At 42.2% G+C, this 18,968-nt stretch overlaps 1 protein-coding gene across 2 annotated transcripts in view; it reads right to left on the reverse strand.

Moving 5' to 3' along the window:
* Positions 1 to 17,694, reverse strand: part of SPPL2A (signal peptide peptidase like 2A) — a 38,747-nt gene extending 21,053 nt beyond the window's left edge. For both annotated transcript variants that reach the window (XM_060259814.1, XM_060259813.1), the window contains exons 1-7: positions 17,575 to 17,694; positions 10,370 to 10,489; positions 8,325 to 8,507; positions 3,353 to 3,442; positions 2,193 to 2,326; positions 1,907 to 2,058; positions 178 to 274 (exon numbers count right to left, since the gene is read on the reverse strand). In XM_060259814.1, the coding sequence (XP_060115797.1) occupies positions 178 to 274; positions 1,907 to 2,058; positions 2,193 to 2,326; positions 3,353 to 3,442; positions 8,325 to 8,507; positions 10,370 to 10,489; positions 17,575 to 17,628 (830 nt within the window). In that variant the 5' untranslated portion in view covers positions 17,629 to 17,694. The remainder of the gene's footprint in view (positions 1 to 177; positions 275 to 1,906; positions 2,059 to 2,192; positions 2,327 to 3,352; positions 3,443 to 8,324; positions 8,508 to 10,369; positions 10,490 to 17,574) is intronic.
* Positions 17,695 to 18,968: the final 1,274 nt, after the last annotated feature.

An 18,968-nucleotide genomic window follows, 5' to 3' on the forward strand; every position in this document is an offset into this window, starting at 1 on the left:
AAAAGAAATAGACAGAAGCATAGTCAGGCAAGACAGTTCTCTCTTTTCTGTACAACTGTAGAATCTGCAGAGGTAAGCATAACCCAAATATATGTTTACAATCATTTCTTAGACCACAGATATACTTTCACTGTGATTAGTAATAAACCCATTAAAAATTACACAAAGACACAATACCTGCATCGTCCAAAAGGTATTTTCTGTATTAGTACAGCGAGACAGCAGTACAAGCTTGTTGCAGATCCCAAGCAGAAAATAGCAATAATGACATAAACTAAGGGGGAAACAAGAATAAATAAATTGGTAAAAAAGCTACAATGCAGTCATAAGTTTATGTGTCATTAAGAATTCATATCTATTCAAGTTAATCATCCCAAACATGTTTGCTCAGAAGAGAATACCACTGTGGTCAGCAGGCCTCACATCCTAGTGACCGTGTTTACAGTGGAAGCCACTGCTGTATTCACATATTTACTTTTGCTGTACTCATGTCAAATATTTTCATCTTGCTATTCAAAAAGAAAATAAAAAGGCTTCTTTTTCAGGGAAGTGTCTACAAATACTAGTTTGGCTCACTAACTGGCTTTCTATTCAACCAACCCCCTCCCTCCCCCCAAGTTTTCAGATACAGTGCATAGGGCAGGAACTTCTCTTGTATGCGCTGGAGTGTAGAGATGGTAAGAAATGGTAGAGTTCCCTCCCCCCTCTTATAGGTTACATAAATTTTTAGGCCAAATTAGATAAAAACCCTTCCTCTTCCCAGGGCTGAGTCTTTTCTCCTTTGCACTGTGGTTAGAGAAGATAAGAAAGGGTGTTCTAGCTTTGCCGTCTCTTCTCCAGCTCCGAGATAAGACCTCAGGCATATGGAGGAAACTCCAGAGAGGGGTCAAAGTGCCTCTCACCTGAGCTGGTAAGTGAAAAGAAACAGCAGGTTGAAAATTACTGCTGTCCTTTTTTAAATCTTGTCAGAACAACCTCAGAACAACCAAGAAATCCCTGTTGCACAGACAGTTGCACAGAAGCTTAAATTTCTTTCACCTCTGCTAAGCAGGAATATCATGAGCAGAGGAAGAAAATTCCTAGGTTTTTTTTTTTTTAACTTCTTCAAACTGCTGCACAAGTGAAGCTTGTGCAAGAGTACTTGAGCTGCCAGTTTGGGGTAGTGGTTAAGCTAGCATTTAGGTTGGCTGATAGCCATCAGATACAGCCACATATTGAATGTGTGCCCAAGATCAGGTTACTATCAGGAGAGCCAGTTGGTGTAGTAGTTAAGTGCGTGGACTCTTATTTGGGAGAACCAGGTTTGATTCCCCACTCCTCCACTTGCACCTGCTGGAATGGCCTTGGGTCAGCCATAGCTATCGCAGGAGTTGTCCTTGAAAGGGCAGCTGCTGTGAGAGCCCTCTCAGCCCCACCCACCTCACAGGGTGTCTGTTGCGGAGGGAGAAGATATTGGAGATTTTAAGCCGCTCTGAGTCTCTGATTCAGAGAGGTGGGATATAAATCTGCAATTCTTCTTTTCACCAGAAGAGTTTTCTGTGGGGAGGAGCTGCGACTTAGTGGTGGAGCATCTTGTTTGCATGCAGAAGGTCAAAGGTTTTATTTCTGGCATCTCCAAATCATAAGTGATGGGAAAAGACCTCTTTCTGAGACCCTGGAGAGCCACTGCCTTTCCAAGGAGGCAATACTGCAAAATTGACTTTGATGGACCAATGGGCTAGCTCAGTACAAGGTAGTTTTGTGTGTTCATGAGGATAAAATCCCACTGTACAGCAAACAACTGGGAGAGCCCTTTCCCCCAGCCCAAGTTGCAAAGCTGCTGGTTTACCTCATCTGTAAAAACCAGGCCTGGGAAAGTATGTTTAAATTGAAAAGTGAAACTAAGCAAGTCCAAACGTCTTCTTACCTAGCCATATGTAGAAATAGTACATCAAGACTAACATGATGCAAGAGAAGACAACAAATATGATAATTTTCACAGGGCCAAAAAGGATAGTTTCTGAATTCTTCCTTGAAACTCCTGGGTTTTCAGAGCTTGCAGCTGCCTTCAGTTCCTCTCTGTGAGGATAAGCAGAAAAAGCAGAACTGTTCAAATTATACAGGTACAGTGTAGCAAGACATAGTAGTTTGTTATGCTTAATTTGAAAAAAAGGGTTTGTTTTTTTAAAAAAGAAGCATTTGGAATAACTTACAGCTCTTCCATTCCACTCCAAAAGCCTCCCACTGCCACAGTGAGCACAGCAATTAGAAATATAATCACCATACTGAAGTCAAACTCTCGCGAAGGTGGTGAGTATAGTGTCACATTAACATTATTTCCAAGACTCTGGAAATGATAAATGCATCTGTTAGGAGGGGTGGAATTAACAGCAGAAAGGCTGGCATTCAGAAATTTATGACAGACAGACTGACCTTTATTGGCATTTCAAAGATAAAATAGAAACTTCTGGTCAAGTAACAGAAAGCTCCTACCTTCCAAATCTGAATACTGTGCACAGCTACACTGAACCAGGTAATTTAGGAAAACAAACCAAACTGAAGATTTTAAGAAATGATGACTACAGGGCTTTGCCATGGTTCTGGGGTTGTGCCACTAATGCAGCCTTGTAAATAAGTTCACAAACTTTACCAGTCTGTGAACAGTTTGCTTACACACTGCTATGCCAGTCACGAGTAAGGATGAGCACAAACCTCACCATGAACTTAATTTCAAGACGATCATGGCCCGTTTGTGGGTTCGCGAACCAAGGTTCATGCCATTCCACTGCCATGAACCTCCCACAACCCTCCCAGGTTCACATCAGCAGACACGCTGGTGCCAGCAGTGGGGCTTAGAGAACGCATTTAAAGAGACCGCGTTCTCTTTTAATGTCTTCTCCAAGCAGCATTGTGGCAGAGCGACTCAGCGAGTAAACTCAGAAGCTTTTGAAAGATAAAAAGTCAGCCATTAGATACTGTTAACATATTTGGTTGAAGTGATATATATGTTTGTGTGAGTCTTAGTTATTTCATGCATTATGCTTTTAATTTTATGAAAAAGACCAGCGTGGAGGAAAACAAGTTACTACACTGAACTTGACACACAGCTGTAAATTGAAGAAACACCCTTAGAGGACATTTTCATAAGGTATCAAAATAATGTGCCACAAAACCCACACTCTGGTAATCAGAAACAAGGGGGAGGGGAGTAAGAAGCATATGCATCTAGCTGCATTTAACCTAATAAAACACTGGGGGGGGCAGGATTGGAGAAAGGTTGAGAGAGGCTCCTGATTATGAAACCAAAATCAAGTATTTTACACCAACTGGTATCTTTAGTAATAAAAAGCAAGTAATTTTGAAAAGTACTTACCTTACTAATGTCAAAAACATCCACATAAGACATAACTACAATTGGAATGCTGAGATTCTTATATGTGCTCTTGTCACCGCCAGGAGTAGTCTAGAAAAAGAAATATGATTCTATGTCTGTATAACTGAATCAACTGCTGGACTTGCTACCTAAAAGCTAAAGGCAGAACATCTCCCTCAGGCCCATGCTGTACATTACAAGGACATGAATGTGGGCACAAGCTAACCATTTATCTATTTATTATTTCAGTTTATATTCTGCCCTCCCCATAAGCAGGCTCTGGGCAGATTACAGCAGGATTTAAAAGATCAAATATTATAAACAACTAAAACAGCATAACAGCAGATCCATATACATGGTTTCCAGACTGGCACCTCTAGGCCTCTAAGATTGTCTAATCTGGGCCTTATAAGATAGTACCTTCAACTTCAGTAGGGAGGCCAGGTATCTTACTGAACACCTGTAACCTCAGCCAAAGGCCTGGTGGAATAGCTCCATTTTACAGGTTCTGTGGAATAGCGATAAGTCCCACAGAGCCTGGACCTCAACTGGGAGCATGTTCCACCAGGCTGGGGCCACATCAGAAAAAGCCCTGGCCTTGGCTGAGACTTTTTTTTTGTATAAACAATTTTTATTGGCAACATATGGTAGCAAATCTATATCAATATCTTACAACTTAAAAAGAAAAAATTATCTACCCCATATCTTACTTTTCCCCCACCCCTCCCCCCATTATTTGACCCCTGCCAGTGTTATTAAATAGCCAAATATAAATAGCCAAAGGTACATCCCAATGGCATATCACTGAAGCACTTTTGTAATACATTTCCCCAGGCTGTCTGAAAGGCCGAGGCACACCATGCACATGCTGCACATGTGCAGGAGCAGTATGAACACTCCTTTAAGCATGTATGTGGCCTGTGTTGGGCACAGTCTGATTGCTGCAGTGTGCCTCTTTCTAGGGTGGCTTTTTTAAAGCCAAGAGACAACTGCAACAAATTCCTAGAGTGATGCCACCCACAGACAGTTCAATCTAGGAAAAAAGCATAAAGGAAAATGCCCAAAGAAAAACCCCATGGACATAAATGCTCACAGGAAAAAAGACCCCGTGGAGAGAAGCCCTCATGGAAAAAAGCCCATACTGAAAGAAGTCCACATGGAATAGGGTTGTCAAGTCCAATTCAAGAAATATCTGGGAACTTTGGGGGTGGAGCCAGGAGCAAGGTTGTGACAAGCACAACTGAACTCCAAAGAGAGTTCTTGCCATCACATCTAAAGGGACCACGCTCCTTTTAAATGCCTTACCTCCATAGGAAATAATGGATAGGAGCACCTTCTTTTGGGGCTCATAGAATTGGACCCCCTGGTTCAATCCTTCTGAAACTTGGAGGGTATTTTGGGGAGAGGCACTGGATGCTATGCTGCAAATTTGGTGCATCTACCTCCAAAAGCAGCCCCCCCCCCAGAGCCTGAGATACCCATGGATCAATTCTCCATTATACCATTTTTTTTCAAATAATTCCAACTATGTTTATTGATTTCTTCCTTCCAGATACTTGCCATGTCAGTCCTGGTTAGCTTCTTAAATCTATGAGGCCTTAACTACTTCTGCTATTTAAGAAAGAGACGCTATCACAGACGAGGCAGTAATTTGCCTAACCCAAAAACCATACATTTTGACATTCCTGAAAAGTATAGGCAACTGATACTTCACAAAATCCACACAGAATTCTAGTTTTAGGTGATAGAGATCTTATGCTTGAATTAAACAAAGATACCATCTATGGAGATGGCACCTTTGATAAAGTGCCAAATATGTTTTACCAGCTGTACACATGGCATGCCAAGGTGGGTAAATTCATATCCACCATGTATTTACATTTTACTTCAAAAAAAGAACATGGACACCTATAATAGAACGTTTGAAATAATGAAGCTATTGATTCCAGATCTGTCACCTCAAAAGGTTTTAGTGGATTTTGAGAAGGCTTGTATGAATGCAGTGAGAATTGCCTTTCCACACGCTGAGGCTAAAGGGTGTTATTTTCACCTGTGTCAGAGTCTCATTAGGAAAAGCAACAGTGTTGGCTTGAAGACTGAATATAAAACTAATATGAACAAAAAATTACACTGAAATCTCTTGCTGCATTAGCCTTTGTCCCAATCAATGATGTGAGAACCGGTTTTGGTGAGCTTGTTGCCACATTTCCAGACATATATTGAGAGTGCAGCAGGTAAAGATCCTCAGTTTCCTATTAGCATATGGAATCATCATGATGTAACCCTGGAATGGTTACCAAAGACTATAAACTGTTGTGAGGGATTTCACAGTGCTGTTAATTCCTTGTTCCATTTCAGTCATCCCAGTGTGTGGTCTCTTTTCAATGCACTGCAGAGGGACCTGGCTTGTCACAAACTAACACTGGCTAATGCACAGGCAGGTTGCCTAGAGGTGAAAAAGAGGAAATATGAGGCACCTGCATGACATGGTTGCCACTTCTGTGCAGCAATATCAGCAGGTGGACGATAAACTTAGTTGCTTAAAGAGACTGCCTACTTTGCAAAGAGGAATTATATCTGAGTTATTATTATTGTTGTTAAATAATTGTTGCTTTTATTATTAGGGTTAGATAGTCTTTTGTCATGGTCACTGGGTGTATCACAATGTAATTAACATTGAAAAGTTTGACAAATTGTAAATGAATAAAGTTAAAGTATTTAATTTTATTTAAATATATTTCTATGTAGAGTTTAATTTCTGTTATTATTGTTTTTCCTTCTTAATAAAGTACATTGATAACAAAATGGTCACTTCTTGTTGCATGAAAATATGACATATTTTAATCCTAAAATAACAATATAAAAATAACAAAATGGACACTTTTTGTTGCATGTGAATAGCACTTATTTTAATCCTAAAATAACAACAAAATATTATTAATGGTTATCTGCAATTATAAACATCTATGGTGCTTTACATATTTTTCCATGGGTGCTTTTTTCCATGTGGGCTTCTTTCAGTATGGGCTTTTTTCCATGTGGGATTCTTTCCATGTGGGTTTATTTCCATGTGGGCATGTTTCCATGTGGGCTTTTTTCCTGTGAGCATTTATGTCAGTGGGCTTTTTTCTTCAGGATTTTTTCCTTTGTGCTTTTTTCTGGTTAACCCTCAAAATATAGAAGAAGAAGAATTGCAGATTTATACCCCGCCCTTCTCTCTGAATCAGAGACTCAGAGCAGCTTACAACAACCTCTTCTCCCCCCACAACAGACACCCTGTGAGGTGGGTGGGGCTGGAGAGGGCTCTCACAGCAGCTGCCCTTTCAAGGACAACCTCTGCCAGAGCTATGGCTGAGCCAAGGCCATTCCAGCAGGTGCAAGTGGAGGAGTGGGGAATCAAACCCGGTTCTCCCAGATAAGAGTCCACGCACTTAACTACTACACCAACTGGCTCTCCTGATAGTATCCTGATCTTGGGCACACATTCAATATGTGGCTGTATCTGATGGCTATCAGCTAACCTAAATGCTAGCTTTGATTCTTATTTGCCACAGGCCAATTTTTTTTAGAGGCCCGAAGGAGAAAACTTTTTTATCCTCGGGGCAGGGTGAGGAATATAAAACAGTTCTCCTCCACTTGTTGTTAAAAGCCATTTCAAGTGCACAGAAGGGCACTACCTATAATCCCAAACAGATATCAACAGGCTTATGCAGCCAGTTTACATCAGGGCTGTGTGGGGAGGTTAGAAGAGGTTTAATCCTTCAGCCCCTGGGGCCTTGTTACTAGCACTTTAGCCTTTAAAATGCTAATAGAGTGGGAGAACTGGTTTCACTTATGGAGACTGAAGGATCCGTTTTCTCCTCTCTTCTCTACATGGCCCAGAGGTGAACTGAGGCTCTGCAAGCCTGCAATTTCATTTTATCAACGAAATGGTATCCATCATGACTCTCTACAGATGATGTACACTTTATATTAGAGAATAATTTCATTATCCCAAGAAGAAAATATTACAATTTGAGTACTGGGAATATTGGACACTTTTAGTGAAATATTAAGTAAAGATGAAAGAACAAGGTGATAGAAAAGAAGATGAGGTGGATGTTTGTTGCCCCACAAAAACTGTACTTTAGAACAAGGATAGCCAGTTTCTGTATTCTTGGGATCCTTTCTCTTCTGCAACCATTTGTTCAGGAGCTCTGGCATACAAATGACTCACAGAATCACAGCGTTGGAAGGGATCTCCAGGATCATCTAGTCCAACCCCCTGCACAATGCAGAAAATTCACAAATACCTCCCACACACACACCAGCAGTGACACCCCCCCACCCTGCTCTACGCCCAGAAGATGGCAAAAAAAAAACCCCACCCACCCACCACTCCCTTGCATATAGCACCTAGTCACAAAGGCTTCCCAGTTGTACATCTGGGCTCACAGAGAGAATTGCAAACAAAATAAGTAACATTTGCATGCATAATATACACAAACTCAAAGAATTACATAACATTGAAGGGTGGTTAATTCTAGGTAAGTAGCTCTATTAGTCTCCAGTAGGAGAATAGTAACCCAGTGGCACCCTAAAGACTAACAAAACTTACTCCAGTATAAACTTTTCTGAGTCAGAGGTCTCTTCATTAGATGCATGATTTCATTAGCCTTTAAGCTTCCACCAGATTCCATTTTTTATTCAAACATACAGTATCTCTTTCCTACGATCTGAAAAGGTTTTACTTTAACCTACAAGTAGAACTGTGAAGATAGTTTTTTATGACACCATCATTAAGACTAGGTGAAGCTATTAGGGGCTCAGATAAAGTTGTTCAGGAAGCATGAACAACTATGGCCTGTAGCTGGTAGTTTCTGACATGGCGGGGGGAACAACCCTTACTGAAAATCACAAGGATGCTATAAAATATTGTTGCAGTTTAGAACTTTTTCCTAATTGAAAGACAGTCACACATATTATAACTTACTAGACCAGTTTCGCTGGCAATCAGCAGTATTTTAGCATCCAGGTTTTGAGCGATCCATGCCTTCTCCAAAAAAGTGCAGTTTCCCCTCTTCACTACAATTGCCTTGTCCTTCGCGATATGATGTGGAACATCAGAAGAACTGCAGAGCATTTTGGGAGTGAAGATTACCAGTCTTGTAGGAGTCTACAAAGATAAGGAAATCTCTTAATATTAAAACCTGTGATGTAGTTCAAACAGTTATTTTATACATTTTAATATGTATCGAAATGAGTGAATTGAAGATCCTTACTCTGCAATGTGAAGCCATTCTTGTGAGAAAACTAGGACTGGGGAGACTTGGGTTCAGATTCCTGCTTACCATGAAATTCCTTGCAACACTGAACTAGTCATTCTCTCTAGCCAGTTTGGTGTAGTGGTTAAGTACGCAGACTCTTATCTGGGAGAACTGGGTTTGATTCCCCACTCCTCCACTTGCAGCTGATGGAATGGCCTTGGGTCAGCCATAGCTCTTGTAGGAGCTGTCCTTGAAAGGGCAGCTTCTGGGAAAGCTGTCTCAGCCCCACCTACCTCACAGGATGTCTGTTGGGGGGAGGGGAAGGTAAAGGAGATTGTGACCACTTTGAGACTCTTGAGATTCAAAGTATAGGGTGGGATATAAATCCAACATCTTCTATCTTCTTCTCTCAGACTCACCTACCTCACAAGGTTGTTATGAGGAGGGAAGAACCATGCACAGTGCCCTTAGTTCCTTAGAAGAAAGGCTAGGTCAAAAAGCACTAAATATATTTATTCAGTACAAAATAAAACATATCTTTAGAATTTACTGTACAATACATATTGCTCTCTGGAGATAATATTTTTGAATGCTCTGCAATGTTACAAGCTCCATGCTAGCAATACAGACAGCAAAAAGTTCTAGCTCTCTCTACTGAAAGTTTTCTTCATTTTCAGAGAAGCTTTTCTTTAAACAGAAAAGCATTCAGACCAATGATTCTGAACCTGCACTTCCAAACTGTTCTACTGCCACTGGTTGATAGCCACCTTATCTCTTTTCGTTCTGCTGCACGCAGAGCTCCGGCTACACCTATGTTTCTGGGGCTTACTCCAGCTCATGAATACTTCAGCCATTGGGATGCCACATTATTTTGACTTATCTCCTTCATTATTTTCCTGTGATTCCATTACTACCTTGGGTTTACTGCAGTTACCTTTCCCACAAGAAAGAATTATTAAAAGCAGAAAACTAATTTCAAACAAGAAAAAAGGCTTCTACAGTCACAAATATACAAATCTGATTTTAAATAACTAATTTATGTATCCTTTTTGGATCATTATAGTAAGAACCTGTACTATGAGTTCTGAGTTTTCTTAATTGAAAAGCACTACATAATCGGTATAAATAAATAATAACATATTCCACAGAAATGTGACAGCACTCCAATGTAATGTAAAAATGGGATAAAGGAAATCAAACCATCCAAGACTCCATGAAAACCAAGGACAGATTAAACTTTTTAAAAAATATATTTTTAACATTGCAGAACAGTGCAGCTTCACTCTTTTGCTACAGAAAAACTAACAAAAATCCTTTGATGTTTCAAAAAATAACTCTTTTGGCAAGGTTTCCTAAAGATATTTATTTCTTTTTATTGTATGCATTCCAGAAATACAGCCTCAGAAGAACTCCAAATCCTGAAATTATGAGAGTGACTCCAGTAAAGATTTCCAATAATTTGCAACACCAAATTTCAGGGAAGAGGACAATGAGAGTTCTGATACAACCTCTTTTCAAATGGAATTCAGTTGAATCCTAAGAATTGTAGAGCTGTATAGTCATTAGAATGCCCATCTATGATTCAGAAGACCCACCATGAAGCTTATTGGGTGACTTTGGGCCACTCGCTCTATCTCAGCCTCACCTTTCTAACAAGGTTGTTGTGAAGACAAAATGAACGAGGAGACAATGATGTATGTCCATTAGCTTCAAGAAGGGCAGGATAAAAATGTGACAGATAAATAAGATTGCAAGAAACATAATTACTTACAGCATTACTTAATGAACTAGGAAGAGAGGTCCAAAAAGAATTATACATTATGCAGTAGTCCTTTTTTAATAGAGGATTGTCATTACTAAAAGCATGAAGGAGTCCCTCTTGGGCACTTATCTAAAATAGAAAAAGAAATTTTCAACATTAAACATTGCTTAGTCTATAGACAGTATGATGACCCTGACAAGACTAGTATCATACAATTAAGAACTGAGATCAGGGAAAGACATTAGTTAATCGTTTCTCATATAGAACAACTTCAATGTAAGGAAATGAATTGTAATGAATTTTCACACAATTCAGATGTCTCGAAAATATCCAGAAAGTGAGCATAACTTTGGAACAAACAAACCACTGCATATTTTATATTTGCATTATGCTTGCCTTTAGTATTCTTTTATTCTTTTGTTGATTTTAGGATAGTTGCTTTTATTGATTATGCTGTTGTTTCCCATTTGGGATGGGTTTTATCAAAAGGCAGTTTAAATGCTTACTCAAATATCAAAAACCTAAGGCAGAACCATCCAAATCCCACCATATCATATCATAAACACATTAATCCCATCAGCAGTTTTAAAATATGCAGAATTCAGACTCCCCAAAGATTTAAACACTCTAATATTAATACTTAACAAGACTAACAGTGAAATCTTTTTCTTCGTATTTTTTTTTTGAGAGAGAAAGAGCGCATGTGTGTGTGCAGTGGCGGACTGGGTCTAAAAATATTGGTTGCCAGAAGACAAAGGGGGCTCACTCACAACTCTAAGGCTATCATTTAATTTTTATAATAATAAAAATTTCAAAAACTACATAAGTGGAAAAAAGTGCACAATGTTTGCGAAATGGGTAGGTAGGTAGAAGATAGATAGATAGAGATAGAGAGACGATAGAGAGATAGAGAAAGATAGAGATAGATAGATAGAGATAGATAGAGATAGAGAGAGATAGAGAGATGATGATGATGAAGAAGAGGAAGAAGAAGAAGAGGAAGAAGAAGAAGAGGAAGAAGAAGAAGAGGAAGAAGAAGAAGAGGAAGAAGAAGAAGAGGAAGAAGAAGAAGAGGAAGAAGAAGAAGAGGAAGATAGATAGATAGATAGATAGATAGATAGATAGATAGATAGATAGATAGATAGATAGATAGATAGATAGATAGATAGATAGATAGATAGATAGATAGATAGATAACAGTGTACATATATTGTACATTTTACTTGCAGTATGCAATAGATATTAAATGTAAATACAGATTGCATTCTCTCTCCAGGGAAGCTGATCTCTGCCAGCTGGAGATCAGTTGTAAAAGCAGGAGATCTCCAGGCCCCACCTGGAGGCTGGTGACTCTAAATACAATGTAAATTTTAGTTGCATTACAGTAATAATAATGGAACTTCTATTATATTTTGAAGCTACTAAAAGGACATTAACATTTTTAACATATTGTCTAATGTTTAAGGAGGCCCACTTCATCAGGGGCCCACTTGCCATCGGGCAAGCTGACACCCTGGCCAATCTGCCACTGTGGGTGCACACGTGCATGCCTGGAAGTCATGGTGACTTCCTTGATGGTGACACAAATCTTCCTACAACTGTTATGGAATTCCCTCTTCATGACCCTTCTTATTCCTCCCATTACTAATGATGAATCTGAGCCCGTTCATCCCAGCATTTGTTAATCAGCATCACCCATGTGCCCATCAGCTAGGTTTCTCTCTGCAGAAACAAATGCCCTCTTCCCTATTCCTGCATCACTTTAATTCAAGATACCTCATCAAATACATTGCTGCATTTGCTGAGTGCACAGATGCATACATGCACAAATCATGCAGAAGTTCAGCATCAGTTAAGAAAAAAGCAAATTAACAAACCAAGTCCACAGTTCTAGGAGAAAGAAGTCCACATACGGGAAATGTGTTACAAGGAGTGCCAGGAAAGTAAGGTACAAAAATTAAAATGAAGTTCAGCAAGAGAGCTAGTCTGGAGTCATGCATCATTCAGGGAGGGACGGTGGCTCAGTGGCAGAGCATCTGCTTGGTAAGCAGAAGGTCCCAGGTTCAATCCCTGGCATCTCCAACTAAAAAGGGTCCAGGCAAGTAGGCATGAAAAACCTCAGCCTGAGACCCTGGAGAGCTGCTGCCAGTCTGAGAAGACAATACTGACTTTGATGGACCAAAGGTCTGATTCAGTATAAGGCAGCTTCATATGTTCATGTAACCTTCTTAACCACAGAGCCTTTCCAGATTTGCAACAAGCACAAATTATTTAAGAACTGTAATAGCAGACATAGGCTCCAGAAGTGATTTTAAAATGTCATTATTTCTGAAACATTAAAAATAAATCTGCCTAGTCGGGAAATTACTCAGCAGTTATTATGACCCAACTAGACACACAATTTGGAGACATTTAAAAACTGGTATAATGGTTAAGAGCAGCAAAATCTAACCTGGAGAACAGGATTTGATTCCCCACTCCTCTACATGCATCTGCTGGGTGACCTTGGGTTAGTCAATTCTAGTCAGAACTGTTCTCTCAAGAGCAGTTCTCTAAGAACTCTTTCAGCCTCACCTACCTCACAGGGTGTCTGTTGTGAGGAGAGGAGGGAAGGAGATTGTAAGCCACTCTGAGAGTCCAAGTGAAGGGTGGGGTATAAACCAAACTCTTCTTCTCCTTTGGGGGAAGGGTGTCAAATCACAGCTGACTTATGGTGATCCCATGGGATTTCCAAGACAAGAGACATTTTGAAGTGGTTTGCCGTTACGTGCCTCTGCATCACGGCTCTGGTATCCTTTGGTCTCCCTTCCAAATACTGACCAGGGACGACCCTGCTTAGCTTTTTGAGTTCTGATGAAACTGTCTTACATTTCAGAATAAATTTCATATTAAAAAACTACTTAACTAATATTAATTTCATAAAATTGGTGGAGTTTAGAAGATCACAGTCTATTTCTGCTGCATGCATTTATACTTAGGACTCACTTCTAAGCATACTGATCTGCAAGTAGGTCTCACTGAAGTTCAGATAGTCGGATATAAAAATACAGTATAGTATATCCTGTATCTTGCCTTGTTTTGTCAGTGAATCATCCAAGTTGAATTAACAAAGGATTAAAACAATGGATTGTGTTAATGGAGGGAAGGGTTAGGGAACACCCTGTAACCAACGTTCCCTCTAAACTGCAGAGTCTTGTGAGCAAAAATTCTACTTTGTGAGCTACTGGCATTAAAGTTGTGAACTACTGCAGAAATTAGCTTGCTCTGGGGCCATTTTTCCTGAGCTAAGTAAAAAATGTGTGAGCTGGACGCTAAAAATATGTGAGCTAGCTCATGCTAACTCAGCTTAGAGGGAACACTGCCTGTAACTATTTTGTCTTCTTTTGCTTCTTTGGCCAACGACAGCTCCCTGCCTACTCTTTCTTCATCTTTCAGCTCTACTAACCTGTCAGGAATAACTTCAACAATTCTTGTTCACAAGATAATATCAGCAGAAGATATACTAGTCTAAAAAGATCAAATATTAACTTAGATGGAAACTGAGTTCAACAGATACAGTATGGTTAAAGCGCACTGGGAGTCAGAAGAGTAGCTTCCAGATCATCTAGTTTTAAACTTCAGCAGGCTAGCATTTTAGAGTAATTGTCCTGACTGCTGCATTACAGGAATAGATTAAAAATTAGCTGCTCATAGGATAAACAAACAGGAAACTACTAATCTAGAGTCAGTTTGGTGTGGTGGTTAAGTGTGGGAACTCTTAACTGGGAGAACCAGATCTGATTCCCCACTCCCCCACTTGCACCTGCTAGCATGGCCTTGGGTCATAGCTCTTGTAGTCCTTGAAAAGGCAGCAGCTGGGAGAGCTCTCTCAGCCCCACCTACCTCACAGCGTGTCTGTTGCGGGGAGGAAGGTAAAGGAGATTGTGACCGCTCTGAAACTCTTGAGATTCAGAATATAGGGTGGGATATAAATCCAGTATCATCTTCTTCAAACAAGAATGGTACAATGCAGAAAAAGGAACATTCCTTCTCTGTGCTAAATTGGGGTGGAGGGGATAAATGAGGGTTGGGGGGGGATACTTCCCCCAACCTAATTGCACCCCATTCATGGATACTATGAATTATTAGGGGATCCATCTCCTTTGCAGATAATTAATTAGGACTGGAAGAAGGGGCAGGACTGTAATTCAGCTGTAGAGCATCCGCTTTGCATATTGAAGGGTCCAGATTCAGTCCCTGGCATTTCCAGTTACAACAACCAAGTAGGTGAAAGACCACTACTCTAGATAGCTGTTATCAAAGAAGAGAGTTCTGACCTCAACAGACTAAAAGGTTAGACAGTGTAAAGCTTCCTGTATTCCAGAAACACATTTCCTCCCATCCTCCCAACACATAAAATGTATAGCATCCTAATCTGGCAGGGCAATGTGGAGTTGTATTTTAGAGAGAGAGAGAGAGAGAGATCTCAGAAGCTAAGCAGGGTTGGTACTTGGATGGGAGATCGCTTTGCAGACGAAGAAAATATTATTTAATTAATTCCATTTATATCCTGTCCTCCCCACCAAAGAGGGCTCAGGGTGGCTTACATATTCATGCATATGCATGGGCATAACATATAATAAATAAGATAAAAACCATAAAACAATTTAACAACCATAAGACATAAAAATTTGTTTCTACATTTCAGAGCTATGATCTTACAGTCAGGGACTGTAATCTATACTGCTGCATATAGCTTGATGGCAAACCACTTCTGTTTTATCACTTGCCTTGAAAACCCTATGGGGTCACCTGACCTCAGCTGCTACTTGATGGCACTTTACACACATAATGTGGCAGGAGATGGTGGGATTTGACTGTACTTTGGGGGAGGGGATGTTTGCTTCCATCCCTCAGATCCCAAGCAGGGCTGGCTGTATACTATCTGGCACCCTAGGAAAGGCTAACTTCCCCTCCCCCTGCACTGATAACAATTTTTGAAAAAGAGATGACTTGTGGGAAAAATGAAAAGCACAAAACTTGAAATTGCTCCCTGACCTGGATAGCCCAGGCAAGCCTGATCTTATCAGATCTCAGAAGCTGAGCAGGACCAACTCTGGGAAGTATTTGGATGGGAAACCTCTTTCATTGAGTCACATGGGGGCACCCAATTCATCACCCCCAGAAGGCCAGCGCCCTGGGCAATTGCCTAGTTTGCTTAGTGGTAGGGCTGGCCCTGAACCCAAGGGAAATAAGCAGGTTAATTTCACATCTCTCCTCTCCTTCAAGTGCCATCTATATTTTGTGGTTCTCAAAAGGCAATTGGTCTTTTTTGCGACCAACTGGCCATGTATGGAACAGAATGTTTATTTAAATCTTACAAAAGAGGTGCCTTGCTGCATCAGAACAGTAATCCATCTCGTTCTGCATCCTATTTTAAAGAGTGGCCAACCAGGGACCTAATGCTCCTTTTCTGCATTGTGACATTCTTGTTTGGGGCTACATAAGTCATTTCCTGTTTATTCCTGTTCATCAATCCCTGACAAGACAGAACACAGACGCCAAGGCCTTCCCCGAGTGATGCCTCCTAGCACTGGTATTCAGAGGTTTACAAAACTTGTGATTTTTCTGCATAGATGAGAAGGCATTTAAGCACGCACAAATTCTCACCTTGTCTGCAGGTAAATCTAGGTGGGTAGCCATGTTGGTCTGAAGCCACAGAACAAAGTTAAGAGTCCAATAGCACCTTTAAAATGAACTGATTTTATTCAAGGAACATCTCTCTCTTCATCAGATTCAAGGGGTGTCAAACATGCAGTTTGGGGGCCGAATCAGGCCCCCGGAGGGCTCCTATCAGGCTCCCAAACAACTGGCTGTCATCTGCTTCCTTCTCCCTATATCTTGCTTCCTTCTGCATAACTGCTTGCTTTGCAAGGCTTGCTCAATTGCACAGGAGCTACAGAGCAAAACCTCTATTTTCTCCATTGGCTGAGGTTCCTTCCCCTCCTGGTCCGCTGGGGAATGAAGGAAAGAGCCAGAGATTCCTTTGCCCAGTTCCCTGGATCCCATGGAAGAAATACAAAGAAAGCATCTTTAAAACCAGTGAATGCTAACATTTTAAGCATGTTGTAATTTTAAAATATATATATATCTTTGTTTGTCTGTGTCAGTAAGAGCCAGTTTGGTGTAGCGGTTAAGTGTGCAGACTCTTATCTGGGAGAACTGGGTTTGATTCCCCACTCCTCCACTTGTACCTGCTGGAATGGCCTTGGGTCAGCCATAGCTCTGGCAGAGGTTGTCCTTGAAAGGGCAGCTGCTGTGAGAGCCCTTTTAGCCCTACCCACCTCACAGGGTGTCTGTTTTGGGGGGAGAAGATATAGGAGATTGTAAACCGCTCTGAGTCTGATTCAGAGAGAAGGGCAGGGTATAAATCTGCAGTCTTCTTCTTCTATATAAAATTTATATCTCTGCTACTACCTCAACATGGCTCGGCCCAACCTTGTCTGCAGGTGGCCCCGTTTCTCTGTCCTACCCCAGAAAGTCGTTTCAGAATCGGAGTTAAAAATAGCCCCAATAATACCTCCCAGGCCCAAAGCCCTTTTAATCCCTTAGTCCAGGGGTGGCCAAACTTGCTTAAAGTAAGAGCCATGTAGAATAAACGTCAATGTTTGAGAGCCGCAAGACACAAAACATCAGATGTTTGAAAGCCGCAAGACAAGGAGGGAAGGAGGAAAATACATGGGAGGAGGGAGTGAGAAGTGAAAGAAAGCAACTTCAGCTTTAAATACATTTCCCAAACTGCCACCCGGCTTGGTTCGGAGAAGTGATTTAAAGAGAGAAATGCCTGATGGGGCGGTGAGGGCTTCAAGAGCCACACAATATCTGTGAAAGAGCCGCAGTTTGGCCACCCCTGCCTCAGTCCCTCTCCTGCCAGCGGGACACCCTCCCAGGCAACAGGCGGTGGCCATTCCCATTTTAAGAGAGGCGCCAGGTACACTTCCTGTGCTCACGGGGGTTTCGTTTTGCCTGGCCCGCCAAGGATGCGATGGTGGGATGTGGTCCGCCCAGCCGGACCCCTCGGGACGCTTCGGAGTCGGGAACGCCGCCCAAATCACAACCCCGCAGTCCTTTTTCTCCCCGCCCCACAAGGCCCGGCCGCGTTCCCCGCGGCCTGGAAACGAAGGCACCCCGCACGCCGGGCGGCCCAGGCTCTGAGCCACGCCGAGCCCCCTTACCAGCGGGAAGAGCAGGCCCCAGAGGGCGGCCCGCAGCACCCCGGCGGCCCCCATGCTCCTTCCTCGGCGCCTACTCCCTGGAAACGGCGCTTCCCTCGGGCAGCCGCCGGCCTCTTTCCCTCTCTCGCCGGCCGGCCGGCCCTTCCCACGGAGGGGGGTCGCTTAGGCAGCCGCCCCCTTCTTTCGCCCCACAACTCTCCGTCCGCTTCGTAGCCGAGCCCGGCCACTTCCTCTTTCACTTTCCCCGGCTGCCGGCGCTCTCAACCGCCGGCCATAGGACTCGCCTCTTCTGGGCGGGATTTTCCTCAGGGAGGAGAAGAAGAAGAAGGAGGAGGCGAACCTCTCGAGAACCAGACCGAAGGGGGGACCCTGAGGCGACTTGGGGGGCCCGTAGAACTAAAGGGTCTTTGCCCTTGCCGGCATTGGAGGTGGCCGCGGCTACAAGCATAGCCAGCTTTAAGAGGGGATTGGATAAAAATATGGAGTAGAGGTCCATCAGTGGCTATTAGCCACCGTGTGTGTGTACACACATATTGGCCACTGCGTGACACAGTGTTGGAATGGATGGGCCATTGGCCTGATCCAACATGGCTTCTCTCATGCTCTTATGTTCTTATTGGGGGATGGGGGGAGATGCAAGGCACCCACTTTTCCCTGGCCGATCGAAGTGGTCTCCAGCATCGCCTTCCCTCTCCCAAAGGGCACCAGTGCCCATCCTTTATGGCGGCGGTCCCCAATCTTTTTGGCACCAGGGACTGGTTTTGTGGAAGACAATTTTTTCAAGGATTGGGACGGGGGTGGGGAGCATGGTTTCAGGATGATACAATTGTGCACTTTATTTTGTTGTAGTGGTGAAGTGAGCGGACTCTGGGAGAACCCAGTTTGATTGCCCACTCCTCCACTTGCAGCTGCTGGAATGGGCTTAGGTCAGCCATAGTTCTGGCAGAGCTTGAAAGGGCAGCTTCTGTCAGAGCTCTCTCAGCCCCACCCATCTCACAGGGTGTCTGTTGTGGGGGGAGGTAGATAAAGGAAATTTTGAGCCACTCTGAGATTTGGAGTGGAGGGCAGGATTTAAATCCAGTGTCGTCTTATTACCACTACATTGTAATATTATAATGAAATAATTATGCAACTCACAGCCCCATTGCTAACAGGCCATAGACTGGTACCGGTCCATGGCCCAGGGATTGGGGACCCCTGCTTTATGGCCTCCAAATCCCCCGCCACACAGTCAGCAACAAATTCTTCAGATACACCTCAGTTGAAGTCACTTTTGCAAAATGCCCTGTTCACGCTCACTTCCATTTCTAAAAAAAAGACTCTTCTTGTGTGTGAGCAAAGGGACTTGTTTTGTAAATAGATAGCTTGTTAGTTTTCAAAATAAAAGTTTACGT

Source organism: Heteronotia binoei, chromosome 19 (genome assembly GCF_032191835.1).
Source record: "Heteronotia binoei isolate CCM8104 ecotype False Entrance Well chromosome 19, APGP_CSIRO_Hbin_v1, whole genome shotgun sequence".
NCBI classification, from domain to species: Eukaryota; Metazoa; Chordata; class Lepidosauria; order Squamata; family Gekkonidae; genus Heteronotia; species Heteronotia binoei.